The 18205-nt window shown below is 44.4% G+C and overlaps 2 protein-coding genes across 19 annotated transcripts in view; one reads left to right on the top strand and one right to left on the bottom strand.

Annotated features, from left to right (window-relative positions):
- The window catches only part of HRAS (HRas proto-oncogene, GTPase), a 55839-nt gene extending 55623 nt beyond the window's left edge, over positions 1 to 216 (bottom strand). The window contains exon 1 of one of the 2 annotated variants that reach the window (XM_026108078.2): positions 94 to 216. The gene's annotated coding sequence lies outside the window, so the exon portion shown is untranslated. The remainder of the gene's footprint in view (positions 1 to 93) is intronic. The other variant, XM_064513217.1, reaches the window with a different exon arrangement.
- LRRC56 (leucine rich repeat containing 56) overlaps positions 1 to 18205 on the top strand; it is an 86272-nt gene that overhangs the window by 816 nt on the left and 67251 nt on the right. For 4 of the 17 annotated variants that reach the window (XM_064513213.1, XM_064513211.1, XM_064513209.1 and 1 more), the window contains exon 2: positions 578 to 656. Coding sequence is in view for 11 of the 17 variants with exons in the window: in XM_064513211.1 (XP_064369281.1) it covers positions 578 to 656 (79 nt within the window). In the remaining 6 variants the exon portion in view is untranslated. Of the gene's footprint in view, positions 1 to 149; positions 266 to 310; positions 657 to 5427; positions 5508 to 8470; positions 8531 to 9800; positions 10013 to 10612; positions 17766 to 18205 lie in introns of those variants that run through there. The other 13 variants (XM_064513204.1, XM_064513202.1, XR_010389553.1 and 10 more) reach the window with 12 other exon arrangements.

Here is an 18205-nt window from a genome sequence, read left to right as displayed (position 1 = left end):
CGTTGTGGTGGCACCAACGAGCCTGACAGCGCTTTCTAAAAGACAGCGTGCAAAGAGACACGGCCAAACAAATAGGCTGAAGCTTTAACCTACCTCGGAAATGTTTGCTCGCTTCTAAAACGCCCTCCTGATCCTGAACAACCTCTCAGCTCTCCACGAAAGCAGGGACCGCAGCTCGCAGAAGCACAGCATCTCCCCTGAGCAAGCCAACGGCAGGAGCAGCGGCAAGCACAGAGGTGATGGGTTTCTTCGCAGGCGCACACACGTATGTACAGCGCACCGCCTCTCTGCACTACCTGTCTAGTCTTGTCTTATCCGTTTCTGGTGAGCAGGCAGGGTACTGGAGCATACAGAAATGCTGCTTTTTGAAGCACCCTGAAAGCGGGCCCAGCATATTTTTCAATGTCTAGGTGACCCAGAAGAGCTGATCAGGGAGCAAAAACCAAGCACGTAGTATAACAGACACAGATATGGGCAAACGTTAGTTTCATGCTGCTTGGGCTTGACACTGACCTCCAAGAACCAAGAAAGCAGAAGATGGGACTGAAACTGCCTCTTGTTTGTTCTTTGGTGCCAGATCACACCGGGATATAAGATACCTGAGGACTGTTTCTTGTTTGCAGACTGCTGCAAGACAGAGGCGTAATCATCTATTGGTGAGTCATAACCACACTATCACATAGGGATGATGACACAAACTTGTGAGGGCAGAGAGCGTGATACAGCTTAAAGATGTCTGTCTCTGTTCTTTTTTGATAGAAAGCAAAATATTGGTATGAGATCCTCAGCTGTTGCAAAGCATCATAGCTCCATTGCTTTCAGCAAAGCTGGGCTGATGCGCATTTGCTGAGGATATGGCCCAGTTTGTTCAGAAAAAGTCATCCTGCCTGGCCAGACTTTCTTCCTTTCTCTAAACTTGAATTTAATGCTAGTAAAATATCCTGCCCTACCTGAGGACCCTGGAAGACAACCCTCTTATTTAAGCACAGGACATGCAATGCCACTGTAACAGTTGTACAAATGTCACCGCAAACTTCTGCTAACTCATCCTGTGGCATCTCCGACTGGATGGCCACCAAACTCCTCCAGCCAGCTACCAGTGCGGTTTGTGTGCTCTATGGCAAACCTCAGAGCAGGCAAAGAGCAGCTTTCTAGAAATCCTGCAGTGGTACTAACTATTGCAAGCCTTACTTGACAGGAGGAAGGGAAGACTGGCCAAATATTGGGTTTGCTGGCACATAGAGCAATAAAGAAGAAATGGGGAGAACCTCAGGGGATCCTTACTTTCACAGTAGAATTGTCAAAATAGAACCTGCCGTGGGGTTAAAGAGCTGCTGAGGATTGCTCTGTCATTCTGGTGCCTTCAGGTTTTCTTGACCCTCATCAGCATGCAAACAGGAGCCTGTAATTCATGGCTGTGCTTATCACATCTATGTTAATGACTTTTTGTAACTACTCTAAATTGAGTCCTGGGAAGGTATGCTGCTGTGACCCTCAAAAATAACTCCTTAGCATTGCCATTCCCCATTAACCTCTGCAAGAAGGGATTCATAGACAACAGCTGATCTTAGCTTTCTGCTGTGTGATACACAAACTTATGCTGAGAGCTCATTTAGCAACTGATCTTGCTAATCTGCTATAGATCAAGGCTATCCCAAAAGCTTTCTAAAGGATAATCTTTTTTAGAGTTATTTCTAGTAGAAACACTCAGGCAACAGCCAAGTTGAACTATTCTGTCTATTGCTCCCCCCCCAAAAAAATGTTTCTTGTCATCAATATTACCAGCAGAATAAATAACAGTAATTTTTTAAATTCACAAGGTGTTTGAATACATCCCAATTTTCCTCTTAGGCCTATCATTTTGCACTAAGAGAAACACCAGCGTAATTAAGTGGGATAAGCTGAATTTATGCCAGCCTAAATGAGACCAGTCACTTATGGTGACATGAGGATGTATATTCCTGGCCAGCCTGGGGCTGCCATCTGTCTCTCCTCCTGGCCAGCCCTTCAGTGCTGCTGCCTGTCCTCCGGGCCAGTTCTGCGCAGAATTTGTGACGCAGAACAAGCCCCATTTGTCATCTCTGCCCGCTCCGTTGGCCTCACCCCACCCCGAAGGGTATATCACTTCTCAGCAGATACAGAGGGGAGGTTAGTGATGTCGGCTGCCTTTTTTTGTTGTTTTGGAGTGCCTGCTTGTTTCCATATCTGCAATTATACCTAACTTTGTTCCAATTGTGCAGACCACTCCTGCTGCTTTCCCTGGTTTTGAGTTCTCCCTAGACTCAGCTAGTTCATCTTCATGGCTGTATTTCTCTTTTCTGTGCAATTGAAACTTTCTTGGACTGTGTGGAAGGGAGGCTATCTGTGTGCTCTTCTAAATGTTGCCTCTGAGAGCGTAGTGAGAGAAGCAGAGATCCTGGTGATCATTGCTTTCCCTCTGTACCATACTCTGTTTTTTATTAATTTATTCCTCCTGCAGAAATGCCGGGCTCAGTAATCCTGCAAGCACTTTTGCCATACTGGCATGTTTCTATTGCCCACCTCTCTCTCCAGAGCTTAGAGGGTCAGTCATATTGTGGCAGGAAGTGAATGGATATGAGGTCAAGTTTAAAAAAAACTGAGTTCTGTAGAGAATGCAGATTTGTTTCCTTTTTGTATGTAACAATGTAACACCAGTAACTTGCCATGGCAACCAACTTATGAAACAAAAAAATGATCATCACAAGGTGCTTCGTTGCTATAGCAAGGAAAAAAGCTGAGACCTTATCCTTTTTGTTCACTGGTGGACTGTGCATCGACTAGGTAGCAGAACCTGTCAGTAGAAGTTGATGTTAGATCCGGTGCTAGTCAGCTGCCTTGCCAGCCTATCTGAGACTTGGATCAAAACCGAAGTGCAGTCAGGAGGAAAGAAGGAAATATTCAGAGGAGTTGGAACAGGACTGGATTCTCGGAAATGCAAGGCCAAATCCATTTCTGCACTAAGCTGATGCAACTCTACAGATGCCAGTAAGGGATGAACCTGTTTCTACTGAAATGAATTTGGCTCACAGTCTCAGCCTCTGTTTTGGGTTCTTTTCACATTTTTTTTCTAAAAGGGAAAGCGCTCTTCTGCAGATCTGGGAGCCTTTTGAAGTTATTTTGGGCAGAGGATAGAGTAGGCTCACGGGGGCCTCCTTCAAACCCATCCTAAGGATGCTTCTGGGAAGGGCAGACACTGGTATATGGCTCGTTTACAGAGAGAGCTGAGACCTGACAAAGGGAACTGGTTAAGGATGGAGAGGGGAAACCTTAGCAACTGTTGTTGTGGGAGGAGATGAAAACTGAGTTTTGTTAGCTGAGGGGAGGATGATTTTGAAGACTCTTATGCATGTGAGTAGTCGGAGAAGCCAGTGCACCTGTCCTGTGCTTAAGATAGGGAAGTTTATAGATCTTGTGGGGTAATAGGGTCTACCTGAAGTGTTTGCTTTATGCCTAAGCTGGAAAGGATGCCTTCCAGGGGATACTCTTGAAAAGTGAAAGAAAAATTAAAGTTTCTTAATCCCTAGGCTATTGATATGAGCTGCAAGTAGCACTACTCCAATGTGTGATGGAATTAAGTATATGTTCTTCCTTTTAGTTTAAAAACATTCCTTCCCAGTTGAAGTTTAGGCTGTTGATATAGTAGTAAAGTGGTCAGGCCTGAGAAATGGTAGCCAGCCTTCTGGGTTTCCTGGGGGCTTAGCTGAATTTACAGATAAATTTGTGACTAGTGGACAGTCCTTTTCTAACTTCCTGGTGAGGCTGTAGAGAACATTGCTAGATTAAGTCCCAACAACAGCACTACTTGGAAAGCAGCCTTTGAGAGAGGATCTTAATGTAATGGATAAATCTATATGCAGATGCAGGGCTTATAGTTTACTCCTGTCAGTGAATTGCTGTACTGTAAATGACCGACTATAAAGACGCTATGGGGAAAATCTGAGTCTTCTGCAGCACAAAGAAGCCACTAGATAGAGGTAAGTCATTGATTTAAAAGGGGTGGGGGGAATACAAGGAAAAACTATTCAACACTATAATTTAACCCAGCCTGCTGGAGAGTCTTCCTGCAGTCTGTGGGCTAGTCCTTACTGCAGATTGCACCAAAAAAGATATAGCTGGAAGACACATCACAAATGTGAAATTCTGCAAGCAGTGTCATCCCACAGGGTGGGGTTCTCAGAGGCACCTAAAACTTGGAAGCAGAGGTCCAGCTGAGACCACATGGAGAGGGAGAGGAAAAATAAGACCCATCAGGATTAGTTCCACAGCTGTTTTAGCACATCATCAGTGAAGGTCACTGAACAGAGCTAGAGGTATTTCCTGTACTAATCAATTAACAGAAGAAACCCCTGAATCAATTAACCCTGAATCATTTAACAAAACCTTCCTTGTATCATCGCTGTCAAAACACCACCTTGCTTCAGATGACCCAACCAGCGAGTGGAGCTACTTTGTTTCTAATCACCAAAATACTGTCATTAAAATTGGATTAAATTCTGCTAAATACAGTACTCAAAAGCCTCTTTAAACCATTTGAAAACATCACAGAACAGTCTGGGTGGGCATAGCAAAATCACAGGTTTGCAGAGTTATCTGGTCTGGGCCAGGATCCTTCCTGTCATGTATTTCCTTTTTGGAAGAAACAGAATTTGGACAGAGCCTTGCCAGGTGCCTGACCCAAGCATCCCCAAAGCTAGAAATAGGAAGGGTTTCTATTGACTAAAATGGATTCTGCTAACAGATTTAATTGATTAGAAACAAAGTGGAAACTCAAAAGATATGAGATGCTGTGGAATCGCAGAGGGGAAAGGCTTTGTAATCTGAGTTTGGAAGTGGAAGGAATTCTCTGTTCCATGGCTGTTCCATGGTCTAAAAATACAAATGACTTCTGATTCCTTTTTTTCCTATAAAGAAAACTGAAGAAAAAGACAATTCAGAGACTAGCCATTTCTAATGGGCCAGTCTTCCTGTGCAAACTGTGGGAATGAACAATAATATCTCCATATACATGATGTTAGTTTTTAATGTGAAGCCCCCACCTGGCTGGATGGTCAGATGTGGATTTCAAATTGTGCTGGCAAGGGGGAGTGAGATGGGAGATATAATTAGATCTCTGACACTTTAGGAGCTATCTCTTTGCATGATTGCTTACCAGTTGCAGCCTGATCTGAAAAACGCTCCCCTCTACAGAAAGTGCCCAATTTGTTCCTGTGGGTGTTCGCTTAAATCCCTAGCAAATGCTCTTTTTGACGTTTTGTGCTTTTCTCTGTGGGTTGTTGCAGATCACACACTGACTCTAGAACCTGAGTTACTTGGAAATGGCACGGAGCCCTCCATGGAAAAGCCCCCACCTGGCCGAGAGTCACCAGGGTTGATAAACATCCTGTGTCTGCTTCTGCTTAATTCCAGGCCTCTCTGCTGAGATTGCCAGGGCGGATAAGCAAGGGTCGAGCAGAGTAGGAGGTCCGGCAGTGTGGAAAATCTACACGGTAGGATCCACAGTGACTTCCCTGGCAGCAGTTTGGCATGTGTACAAGAGCTCTTGTTAGCTGTCAGCTTGAAACGGGTGTCAGTCATTCCCTCAGAGCCTGATCTTCGGATCACTGCCCTCAGAGGGAGGTTTTCACTTTGGCTTCAGACAGCAGTAGCTCAGGCCTTTGGAAGTGGAAAGCCCTGGTTTTCATTAACAAGCCTGCACAACTTTTTGTCCCATGCAATCTTAGTTTGCAAACTCCACAAAAAAGTTGGAACACTTTGCAGCTTGTCTGCTGGCGGTGTCTTTATGGGGTGGTTTGGATCACTTACCATGCTTTGTTGTCTGTGTCCTGTTTGCTGGCAGGAACCAGAATTCGAGGTGTGGAAACCACATGAGCTGCTAAGGGATGTCTTGCTCTCTGTCATTTTGGCATTCACTGATGTGCAACATATCTTTGTAGTTCAAGGCTTCTCTGTACCAGATGAGTTTGTACTTAAATCTCAGACCATCCCATGTTTTCTCCTGGAGGAGACACTAAGATAATTCTTATTCTTTTTTAAAAAGAATTTTCTTGCTCCCTAACACTTCCCCCCCCAGCACTGAGGAGCAATTATTAAATACATCTGTTTCTCACAGAAATTTCAAAACAGTGTTGTGCAGCATGACTCAAGCATGCACACATGGTAAAATTAGAATTAAAGACATTTGTGTTTATCCAGTTAAACTACTAGTTTCTTTTCCTTTGATTGCTTTTTAATGTGTTGGCTGCAAGTTGTCTCTACCTCTGCCACGCATCCCTCCTCCTCATCATCAAACTCAAGCTGCTGATCCTTTGCTCCTCTTCTGTCAAGCCCTTCACTAAATCCTGTTTCTCCTTCTTCAGTAAGGAGCTGCCTTGAGCCTTAGTTCCCACCTTTGCAAAGTGAGTAAAGCTGATGCAAAATAATACTCACTTAAAAAGTAGCTGCCCTGTAGGCTGGACAGGAGGTTGGCATCCAGCCTTTTACCATAACTCCTTGTTGCTTCAGCACTCTGGAGCCTTCAGTGTATCCACAAGTCCTATGGGCAACCTTAATAAAGCCAGCAATTGCTTTTCCAGCCCTTTTCTCCTGCTACTTGTCTGTTGGGGAAGGTGAAATGCAGAAGAGCAGCATGCAGTCAGCTTGTCTTGCCAGGCTGAGGCAGGGCTGTTAGTGTTTCTAGGAAACTCTTCAGGTGGGTGTTTGTGCTCAGCAGTGATGTAAGTGCGTGCGTGCATCACTGAGGTGCTGTCTGATGGCTTCCAGAGGGCAAGTGTTAAACGTTTTTGGAGTCAGACCTCCTGTGAGATACCCAAGCTGAGGTGTCCAAATCAACACCTTGCAGGCTTCTCCTCCAGTCCCAGGCTCTTGGCTTTGCTTTTTGCACTTCCAGTCAGTGTACTTTGGGCAAATACCGAGACTGATGTACTGAAATACTGATCAGAAATGTTAGGTGGATCCAAGCGATTGAATTTTAGCCACTGACTATGAAAACATGAGTAAGCTAATGTTCATCTACAGATGCGGTATTACCACTGAGCGATTTCCCAGTCCTCGTTAGCAACGTGCTTTGATAAGAGTAGGTGTTAGCTGTAGTTTCCCTTCAGTAAGCTGTTTAATCATTGGGGCTTACTGGCAGTGGGATTTGGGAGACTTTACATGATCACAAAGTGAATAAAGAGTAAGTAATATAATACCCTCTCTAACTTGTGTGACAGTGCAGAGGAAGGAATGGACTCAGGAATGCTTCGTTCCCTGATTTTAGGAGGGACTGGTGTGTTTCAGGGAGCATGTGCTTAGCCTCGTGGGAGTGAGGACTGAGCAGGAAGCTTCTGCCTCCTTTGTCAAGATCTTCCTCCTTTTTTGGAGAATACTTATATAATACTTAACAGCTCTCCTGCAGTGATCAGCACATGCTGGTGAACTTGTTATAGCATGTTGAGCAGTGCGTTCTTGCTGGCTCGCTGAGGCTGGATCCAAAGCCTACTGCAGACCATGGGGAGGATTCATGGACTTCAGTGGCTTTTGGACCACTCTGTGGAGGCAAAAACACTACAGTTGACAGGACTCTACTGTCAGAGTAGACAGTCCAGTGAGAGGACTCTACCTTGCCACCACATTTCACTTGGAAAGCAAGAGTTTCTGCATCCCCAACCCTATATATCTCAGAGCAGTAAAATCAAAATGAATCCTAATTAATAAGCATCCAACAGCACTTTCTCTCCTGGTTTCTGATCTGCCTACATCCCAGCCTTTCTGAGGGTCTCAGGTAATGAGAAGGGAAGGGTGCTGTCTCTGTGATCATTTCCACACCTGCATGGAGCTGCCAGCCTGCTCTAGCTGTGATTTCCAGTTGCTCTTTTTAAAATACTTTACCAGCAAGCAGTTCTCATCTGAAGATCTCAGATGTGAAGTAATCCTAGTATTTCTAGAGAAGAGTGGACCGCTATTAAACCTGTTTTACAGGTGGGTAGGCTGTGCTCCGGTCTGCCTGAGATCACAAAGCCTATTTAGGGCCAAACTGCCTGGGCTGATGTTCCCACAGCAGCGATGTCCACCTAAGAGGAGTATTAACCCACTTCATTAGAGGCAAAGAGTGCCTTGGCAGAGGGGATGGCTGGCCATGCAACCTGCTGTGACTCCGTTTATGTGTGGGCACACAGGATGACAAAGTGAATAAACCTAGCTGGCCTCCTGGCTTGAATCCAGGAGTCCTGCGAGCGAAGACTCGGATATGGTGAAGTTAAACGCCATGCTTGGCCCTTTGTGCCAAGCCATCAGGCAGGTGGGAGCGTAAAGCTCCCTCTGGTTGCTTATTCCTGAGTCACCTTCTTTAGCATTTATTATTGTCCAGTGCGTTAGCATGCTGCTTGCTGTAATAAATGACTTCATTCACTGCAGCAGTGAGGACACTATTAAAAATTAACCCTGGCAAATGGTCCTGCATATTTTTCAGCCAGAGCCAGACAAGGGGGAAGAGGAGAGGAGCGCTGTTGAAGTCTGATTTGCAGAAAAGGCAAGTGTTGAGTTTTTATTTATGTGGATGGTTTCAGTTTCAGATGAATTGGTGCAGTTGTTCACACAATCAATGACCAATATTCCGGGGGTTTAAGGCGCTTTGCAAAGTTAAAAGCAGTCGAAGTAGAAAAGATCCAGTAGGAATATTGCAGGGGAGGTCGAAGAATGGGATAAATCTGGCTTACTGTGTGGAGGTGTGATTTATTACCTGTTTGCAGAAATAAATGAATTTATCACATGGATGTTATTAGTGTGTATAAGGAATGTGGTCCATAACTGAAAACTCTTCAGTTTTGGTTCAAGTATTGCACCCTTTTTTTGCAGTGTCACAGTTATAACCATGTCCTATCTATAGCAGCATGCAGATAATATTTACAAAAATGAAGGGTTTGCATTAAAAATCTGAGGGGATATATCATTTGACAGAGAGATCCCTCATTTTCTTGGCTCCCTTTGCCTCCAGCACCCACACGCTATCCATCAAATTTTCTTGAGACAAGCCCTTATAGATTGCATTTTAAGCAAATCTATGGCTTGGGGAAAGTGCCTGATTGCTAGGCACAGAGACCAGAGACCCTTGTCAGCATGCTGATGGGAACGACCCCACTGGTGACATAAAATTGCTTCTTGCTCTGAGAGCAGGAAGACACTTCTCCCATGTCAGTAAACCCCATTGAGCTGGTTTTGGTACGGTGGTGAGCTGCATGCCCTGTTTCCATGACCAGCGTTCCTCGGGGCTCTCCCAGACCTTTGAGCAGCTCCATCCCTAGATAGGTTGTTGCAGAAAACTATTCGGTTGGTAACGTAAGCTTTTAGATGGTGACACAAGCTGTGATGCCAGGTGCAATGACTGCAAGCAGATCTATTCTCTAGCTGGCAGGCGGGTGTCCAGGAGCATCCCGTGGCTGTTGGTTTCCTAAGCTGTACTGCGACCTGACGGCCCCTATCAAAGGGCTGAGCTGAGGTCTACATGTCTGCACCGAGTCATCTGAGTCTCCGTGTGGCAGAGGTATTTTAAAATGTCAGGCTTAAGCAGATATTATGCTCCAGCAAGGAAGATGATATAAGGCTCCTGTATACACACTCTTAAATTCCTGGATGAAAGGAGTTTGGGTTTTAGGTATTCAGATACTGTTATGTGCAAGTCTGAGGCTCTTTCTGCTCTAAGATCTTTCCTTGCCTATTGCATTTCGGTGGCCATGGTTAAAATATTCTTCAGATTAATTCCTGCTTTTTATTTCCTTTCTCTCCTTTATCTCTCCATCCAGACACAGCTTTTTCATTAGTCCTCGTCCCTGTCGATCTTGTTCAGCCACCTGAGCCCCCAAGCACCAAACCCCTTCTGCTCCTCAGCCTGTGCCAGGGTGGCCGCCTCGCTGGTGGGGAGTGCTCCGGAAAATGCAGCCCTGCTTCTCCTGTGCCTGGGACTTGGCTTTGCACCATGCCATGCTGCAGGAAGGCTTCCAGGCTTATCAGCAGGGTAAGGTGGTCACAAGGACCTCTGTTTCTATGCTGCTGTAATGTTTGCCTAACACAAGGGCATATCAGAAAGTTGTGCTTGCAAGTGCTAGGATACTCCCTGAACATATTTCCTAGATAGCTGCCGTATAAATGATGAGGAAGTGATTCAAGCGTATGATCACAAACAGGGAGGTGTGTTGTGTGATACGAGATTCCTGCCCTTGCTGGGAAGTTGACTCTGTGACAAATGGGATTTTTCACCGTGTGTTTTATGATCCTGATCCTGTATTCATTGCACACAGCAGGCAATCGGTTTCACTGACCTCTTGTGCAGCCAAGCATGCTGCTGTAACAAGGGTTTTGTTTTAATGATCACTGACCAGGAGTTATCACAACAGTTGTCTGTGAATGCAACAACATTTTAAAAATATGTTCTCTTTGGAGGTGCTAAATTTGGAAAGCCCAATAGCCTTAAGTTAATTTGGCAGCTTTTTTTAGGCTAGGCTATGGGTGTGATCCAAAATTTCCTTTAACTCCAATAGGCTTTAGATCACACCCATGATTTTATTTTTTATCCCTCTCCCCTCCCCACCTCCAATCTTTATATTTCATTCTCCAGGTTGCCAAGGGCTGGACACGTTGCAAAGCAAGTATCTCAAAGGAGAAAGAAGTGTCCCATGCCAAACAGCTGTAGATATACTTCCAGCTGCTCGGTTCTCTGGAAAAGAGTCATGTGAACTGCACCTTCAAAATCTCCCTTCCATAAGCCAGGAGCCAGCCAGTAAACACTTAATACATAGCTGAATGCTGCACACTTGTGTTTCTATTGACTTTTAAGGAGAAAGAATAGGAAACCATGAGTACCATGGACTGGTACTCTGGTCTGCTACTGCAGGGAGTAGTCAACAAAGAACTTAGGTATTAGCCAACTGCCACTGTTTGTTTGGTAGACAAAAGTATGGCGAATGGTCTGTTAATGAATATCCCTGTGCGAGCACATGGGCTGCATGGCATAAGGACAGACCTGTGCGTGGCAGGATGGCAGAGGCTTGTGTGTGCTCAGAGGAGGATGGGCGCTGGTAGTGGCGATGCATTAAACAGAGCAGGGGGTACGCATTTCACTGCACTGCTTGGTAGTGTTTTAGGCATGTCTGTCCACATTGCACTGCACAAATACTGCATAGAGATTAGTTCCTGTCAGAGGAATTGTATTCAATTATACATTATACTCTTGTTTTGATATAATGCCATTGAAATGAATGAACTTCTACACGTCTCAGAGTAGGGCAACAAGCTGAAATGAATCCAGTCTAGCATGCCATCCTATTAGAAAGGGTCAGGTACAAATCCAGCACTGGCTTGCCCCTTTTGTGTTTTTCAAAAGCTCAGATCCGCATTGGAATGGAGGTGAGCAAAGGTCCATTTCCACTGCTAACAGAGGGCAAGTCGGGAAATGTAAGGGCTTTGCTCAGGCTGTAGGAAGTGAATGGAGATGTGTCACAGGATTGCAGGAAGCTCATGACTCCTAAAGATAACAGTTGTTTGTGGTCATGAGATGATTCCCATTCTATATTTCAGTCTTCTACAGAAGGGATTCGCTCAGCCAAAAACACACTGTTCCCTAGTGCCTGAACTAGAGTTCCCACTGAAACCCCTGTAAAGGTTTACCTCAGGGTCTCTTTTAAGGTGTTTTAAGGTAAAAGGATGCAGGGACAGAGCGTGAGACCAGAAGTGTAATCATGCAGTGATAAAGTGCAGGGGTCCACAGCCAAAGAGCTGCTCTGCAAGTGTGGGTGGAGTCCTCGGTAGCGGACAGCAGCATGCCATGTTCACTGCCACGTGCTGTCACCACCAGCGGGCTGCTGACAGATCCAGCCTTGAAAGCAAACTGTCACGGAAGGAGCTTGAGGTATGTGTGAGATTTGGGTGGACTGAGATATGCTTTATGGTTTCCAATATTCTGAAATACTACCTGAGCCATTTTCTTGATCTTAGCCAATGTACCAGAGCTACCTTTACTGAAACCTCTAGACAGTGCACAAAAGTATATATCATGCTGTACAGCAGCATACCAATAATCCATCTTTGCTCTTTACTAATCTAATTTAGGTGCTGGAATAACAAAGTACATAGTCCCTTCTCTGAGTGTGCATTATGCAAAATCAGAGCCTGGGCTATAAGGAAGATATTTGGAAATCAGGCCTCTCCTGTCAAATTTAGGACAGGGAAACATCCTTCTTTCCTTATAAGGATAGGATTCTTTCTCGTAACCAGCACTGAGAGGGAAGTTACACAAGACGGTAACCCAAATAGACACAAATCCTGAGGCTTTCCACAGAAAGGGGAACCTAAGCTCGAAAATCCCAGCATAGGATGGCGGTGTGTTGCATCAGTTTTCATTCCTGTGCAGCTTTTACTGGACTAACATCCAGACTCTGCAAGCAAATGGAAAGCAGAAGCAGATGTGAAGGGTGCAGGGTTCCTTTAGTAGGTCAGCTAGGAAGCCCAGCCATTTGGGGCTCTGTTCAGATCATTCACTGGTCCTGAGCCAGAAGCAAGCACAAATTGTCTGGCAGACCGTGAGGGTGAAATACCTGTGGGAGTAGCAGGAAAGGGCAAAGTATTTAAGGCAAAGGAAGCACTGTGGCAGAGGCCTGCTAGGAGTTCTGTACAGCTCTGCATACATTAGGGCAGAGAGACACATCCCCTGCGGTATAGATGCTGGGCCAAAGATTACATAGGTGTGCAGGGGATGCAGCGCCTTTTTGAGCCCAAATACAGCCTGCAGAACTGCCTGACCTCTCATCTACCATCTAACTTCCTCCCTGCACTGTTGTAGGCTGCGCCCCAGCCACCTTATTTCCCCTGCTGTAGGGCAGGTATTTGCGAAGGACTTTGTCAGGGCTGTTGGCCACAGCGTGGCTTGCAGCAGTCTTGCAGTATAGTTTTGCAGTGGTTGCTGAAAGTCTTCATGTGCCTGAGTTGCCTGCATGTGGTGCAATTCAGAATAAGCTCGGAACTGCACAAATTGCATGCAAACCAACGGTTAAGTGCTTTGCACTTAGCTTTTTTCTTTGGCCTGGTTTCTCCATTGTTTCACACCATATGTTGTCACTTACAGTGATGGAAGGAGAACAGAAATTAACACCTTTCTGATTTGGTAGCGTTTTGCTGTGGCTTTCCATTGGCACAAAAAGCAAGTATATGTTGCAACACTGTAGAGAATGGCTTCCCTGCCTGAAGACAACTCGGCTAACGCCCGCCTGGCAAAACAACTATAAACACCGTGAGGTCATGAGGTTTCTTTCCACTGCAGAGAGCAAGTGATGCTCCTGAAAAACTATGGGAAAACAGTTACCGACCTCAACTCCCTTCCAACATCAGTTCTTTTTTCTCTTGGTTTAATGTTGAAAACAAAGTTGTAACTCAGTCATCAACCGTGGAATTTATCCCAGAAGACACGCAAGGACCACCAACAATGTGGACCAGGTGTGAACTATAAATAGCATTGGCAAGAGGCCTCCTGTGTCCCAGAGGCATTAATCCCACAGCCAGTGCTACTCCTTTTATTTATTTATTTATTTTCAAGTTTGCCATTTCTCAAGCCCTCTTGGCAAGACTGTCTCTTGCTCAGGATTTGTACAGCACTGAGCACAGTGAAGCCGCTAACCTTGAATAAGCCCCTGTAGCACTACTGCAGTTGTAATAACATTGGATTTTGTAACAACCTATTCTCTTGTAAAAATGACGGTCTGGCAGCTGCAGGGCAGTTTTAGATGTGTCCCACGAAGTGCCATAGCCTGGAGGGGCAGATGTGTACCTGTAATATCCTTGGGCTTCCCAAACACAGGAGATGGTTTGATGCACAAAAAACTGGGAAAGGTAGGTGGCCTTGAAGAGCAACAGAAAACAGTCTTTATTTTATATAGACATTTCAAGCTACCATTATTTCATCTGGAGTCAGGAATGATATAAACAAGGGAGTACAAGCATGCCATTCTGGCTTTCATTATTTTTTCGCATTAAGAGAACTTTTCCTTTTCCTGTAAAAGTGGGAAGGAAGAGAAATCTTACAAGTATTTATTTACAACTCTTAGTTAAAATTAAGGCCGGATTAGGAGAAAAGCCTTTCTGAAATTGTGAAATTCTCTGACTCAGTGATTCAAATGTTAATACGGTACCATACCTCACCTTTCTTGCCTCATGTCTTTCATCCCAATAAACCACTTCAACCACCACCGTAATGCAGCCACTTCTGGATAAAATCACTTTGTCATGAACAAAAATCTACCCTTCTAAAGTGAGGATATGAAGAAAGGACAGAAAGCCTCCAGTTTGGCATTTGCACTGGATATTGCTTGAAAGTAAGTGGGATTCCCTTGGAGTTTTTCCCTCCCAGCAGCGCTGAGCCTGTTCAGGGTTTAAGCTAATGCAATGTGCCAACACTGTGTGCTGGCAGCACCATGTTTTAAGCCTATCATAAGCTTAGCTTTTCTGTAGGAAGCCCTTCTCCATGAGAAGGTGCCACTTGCTGTTTTTATTGTGTTCTAGTACCCAGAAAACGTATCTAGAAAGTCTATAAGGCCAAGGAGAGGGTTTGTTTTCTGTGACAGAGCATGTTGCAGTGAGAGGAGGGAGGCTGGGCTATCACTTAGGACCTCGCTAACACTGCAGTGTGTTTGCTCATCCTCTGACTCCACACGGTGTTTCTGGGTTACTTCAGAGAAATGAGGTTTTGGTTTACTTATTTTCAGAAGCAGAGGCAAAGAAAAATTACTATCACCAATGTCTTAGTGTGAGTTAAAATACACTGTAAACCTTTATTGAAAGTTTTCCTAGGTCTTGTTCAGCTTGAAAAGATGCAACTTTGTGCAATATGCTGTATGTTGCCTGATGAAGCTTTCCTTTCAGATTGCAGTTTGAGTTCACACAAACGCACGAAAAGGAGCAAAACCAAGTGTCGATACAGTGTGTCAGGATGCTTTTTCACTGGATCCTCTCATTGTACTTTTTTTTCATGTCTGATGTATTTACAGAAAATGGACTTCTGTCTTCCTCTGGATCTTTGGATCCGTTCTTACTTCCCTCCCTGCCTTCTTGTTCTCTTCTGCTTGATCTGACAGTCATGATAAAGTCCTGAACACCTACTGCTGTGGAAACTCTTCTCCTGTCATCTTCTGACATGCATGTGAAATGATGAGGTTGGTGCCATGGTTAAGACCTTAAAATAAAGGTCTTTCCAGGAATCTGAGCTGACTTTTTGAAATGGTAGTTGCTAATGCAAAATTGATATAGGAATTACCAAAGGTGGTAAGTATTCTGCTTATTATACAACACAAGAATATGGGAGAATTATCCAGTGGAGCAGCAGACTGGATGGTAGAATCAGAACCATCCTTTAAATTCCTCACTTAATTACAGATTTGTTTTGATACTTGATCCTGTATTTTGTTCTATGAAATGGGGGTGGACATCCTTTCTCTGCATTATCTACTTGTAATAAGCCTTTGCAATTCATCTTTTACCATGCTTGTGTGCGTGCCATATTTCATCTGTTAGTATTAGCTGTATTGACATCTTTTTGTGTACGGATAAAGTAATAATAATTGAAAATCAAATAAGAAATGAGCAAGCTTGAAAATCATCCAGATGTGGACTAACACCTAGAGATTCTGTCATAGAAGAGGTTGAGCAGAAAAGGGAGGGGGGAGTATTAGGCTGAAAGATAATTTCTAGTGGAGTTTCTCATGGTCAATATTCAATTTCTGTAGTGAGTTTGGGGGAAAAAACAGAAGTATGCTAATGACATTTGCTAGTGCTTAAGTAGTATCATCAGAGGAAGAATGGGATATCATTTAGGAAGAGGGGAAAGATCAAGGAGATGGAGTAATAGGAACAGGATAAAATGTAGCAGCACAAAATGTGGGATCCGATACTTGCAAAACGTTTTGCTATAGTGGGGCCTTTTGCTCCACTTGGCAACTAGAGAGGACGAAGAAAGAAGAACCTCATCTTATTAGTTGATGATTGAGTGACTAGTTTGATGTGACTTTAATATGATTGCAGGATATGCCAGACAAAGTACTTTGAGGACAGAAAGGAGAGTATTTATACCACTGCATAAGGCATCTGGAATTAGTTATGCTATTCTGGTCACCCATCTTCAAGAAAGAAAAACTGGAAGAGAAAAACTAGGATGATGAAAAGAATTGTGAACATGTTTTTTTATGACAGGAGATTCTGAGCTTGGCTTGTATGACTTAGCAAAATAGATGTTGAGAAGAGATGAGAGTGGGCTCTATAAATATATCAAGAAAGCAAACAACAGAGAGGAAGAGTTATTTTAAGCTGAAAAGTAGTTTGGCAAAAGAACAAATAGGTATAAACTGGCAATAAAAAATTTTAGACTATAAATTAAGAGGTCTGTAATCTTCAGAGGCAGGCTTTGGACCAATCTTTCAAATGAAAGAGGAAGAGACTGACAGGTATCTAAATGACTGTGATGTGGTTATCTGCAGTATAAAGGAACTGGTTCCCCTGATTAAAAACCCTTCTAGTCCTGTGTTTCTAATCTGTAGTGTAATGGAATTCCTAAATGTTAATAATACAAGTGTCATCAGCAATTAGCTGTTAATCAATAATATTCATTAGTGACTGGGTGTTGCTTGGATACATGGTGATTGGATACAACCATGAGGACAGCTGTATCTGCTCTTTGGAAGACAAGACCCCAGAGGAAAAGCCTGTCCATCCCGGCTTGGTTTTCAGAGAAGGTAATTACACCTGATTCCTGTTCATTTGGGTAGTGCCAATATAATTACTCCAGACCAACCTGCTTTTGTTTATGAAGTCCCTGTGATGCTGAGATCAGAATTGGGACCAACATCTCTGCATAGGTCCGTGGTATGCTAGTTGTTGATACAGATATTTAAAAATTCTAAACATTTCTGGACAAAACAGAAGCATGTCTTTTCTGTCCTATAAAGCTTCATGTATGTATCGTGATTCCTGGAGAGAGATCCCATCAGTTCTGTAGTTATTAATTTACAGGTTTCTCCCTGACCTTAGCTCAGCTCTGGGAATGGTGCCAGAACAATTACTGTAACTCTGCACAGTTCAGACATGAAGCTCCTGTATTTACCCTGAAATTGTGCCAGATTTTCTCTTGCTCAGTGATGGAAAGATGCATTTCTTCTTTGATTGGTTTCAAATAGTTCAGACGGGGTTGGCCGTAACAAGATTATTTCCAGCAGAAGAAGGAAAAGAAATAAAGTACCATGCAGATGTGTGCATACACTGTATAGTTATTCTCATGCCACAGACAGCCTTTAGGAAATGATCGTCGTGTCCCAAAAAAAGATGTGGGGGGGAAACTGAGTCAAGGCAACTTATGCTATTTACCGCAAAGCTCAGTGGCAGGGTTGGGAATAAAACTGAAGGGACAGATGCCGAATTCGGTGGTGTTTCCACTGAATCATGCTACCTTCCTGGAGCACGTGGAGGCCCCTTGCCTTCCTTCCTGTGAAGGTGGGCAGCTGGCCTGCAATGATGCCAGGTGGGCCGAGTGCGCGTGTCACCTTGGCGGATCAGGCCCCCGGTGATGATCTCTGACGTTAATCGACCACCAGACCCAGCAAGAGGGGAGGCAACACATTTCCTGACCTGCGGTCTAAGATACTGTTTTGCAGACCCTAGAGTGAGTTTAACGCTGTTGTAAAGGAAACGCTGACACGAGCCACCGGCAGCTGTTGTGCTCCAGCGTCCCTGCAAAGGTACGGTACGCGTGGGGTGCGAGGGTGTGCGCGTGCGTGCAAGCAGGCTGTTCAAATGCCCACAGGCAGGCTGGCCTCTGCCGCTTCCCTCCAGAACTGCTGCCCTCCTCCCCTGGAGAGAAGCGCTGCTACGGGCTGTGCCCAAGAAAACGCTTGGTACCACCCAGCAGTTAAAGCCCCTGAAAAACCGAAAGTTAGGGCTGCTTTTTATTCCAGCCCTAGCATCCATCTCATCAAAGAAATCACTGAACGGCAATAGTGAAACAGAGCAGCATCCAAAAACCTCACTGTAGCGCTCTCCTTGTAGCTCAAAGATAAGTGTATTTAGGAATATTAAGTGTATGATCCAGGGGGATAATAGTATATACTATATAGGACCACAGGGCTTATAAGATAGCCGAGAATGTTTTTTGGGTGCGTGTGTGTGAGATGGAGACAGC

The sequence above is a fragment of the Dromaius novaehollandiae genome, chromosome 5 (assembly GCF_036370855.1).
Source record: "Dromaius novaehollandiae isolate bDroNov1 chromosome 5, bDroNov1.hap1, whole genome shotgun sequence".
NCBI lineage: Eukaryota > Metazoa > Chordata > Aves > Casuariiformes > Dromaiidae > Dromaius > Dromaius novaehollandiae.
The sequence above is the reverse complement of the archived record's forward strand: the minus strand, read 5'-3'. Positions and strand labels throughout refer to the sequence as shown.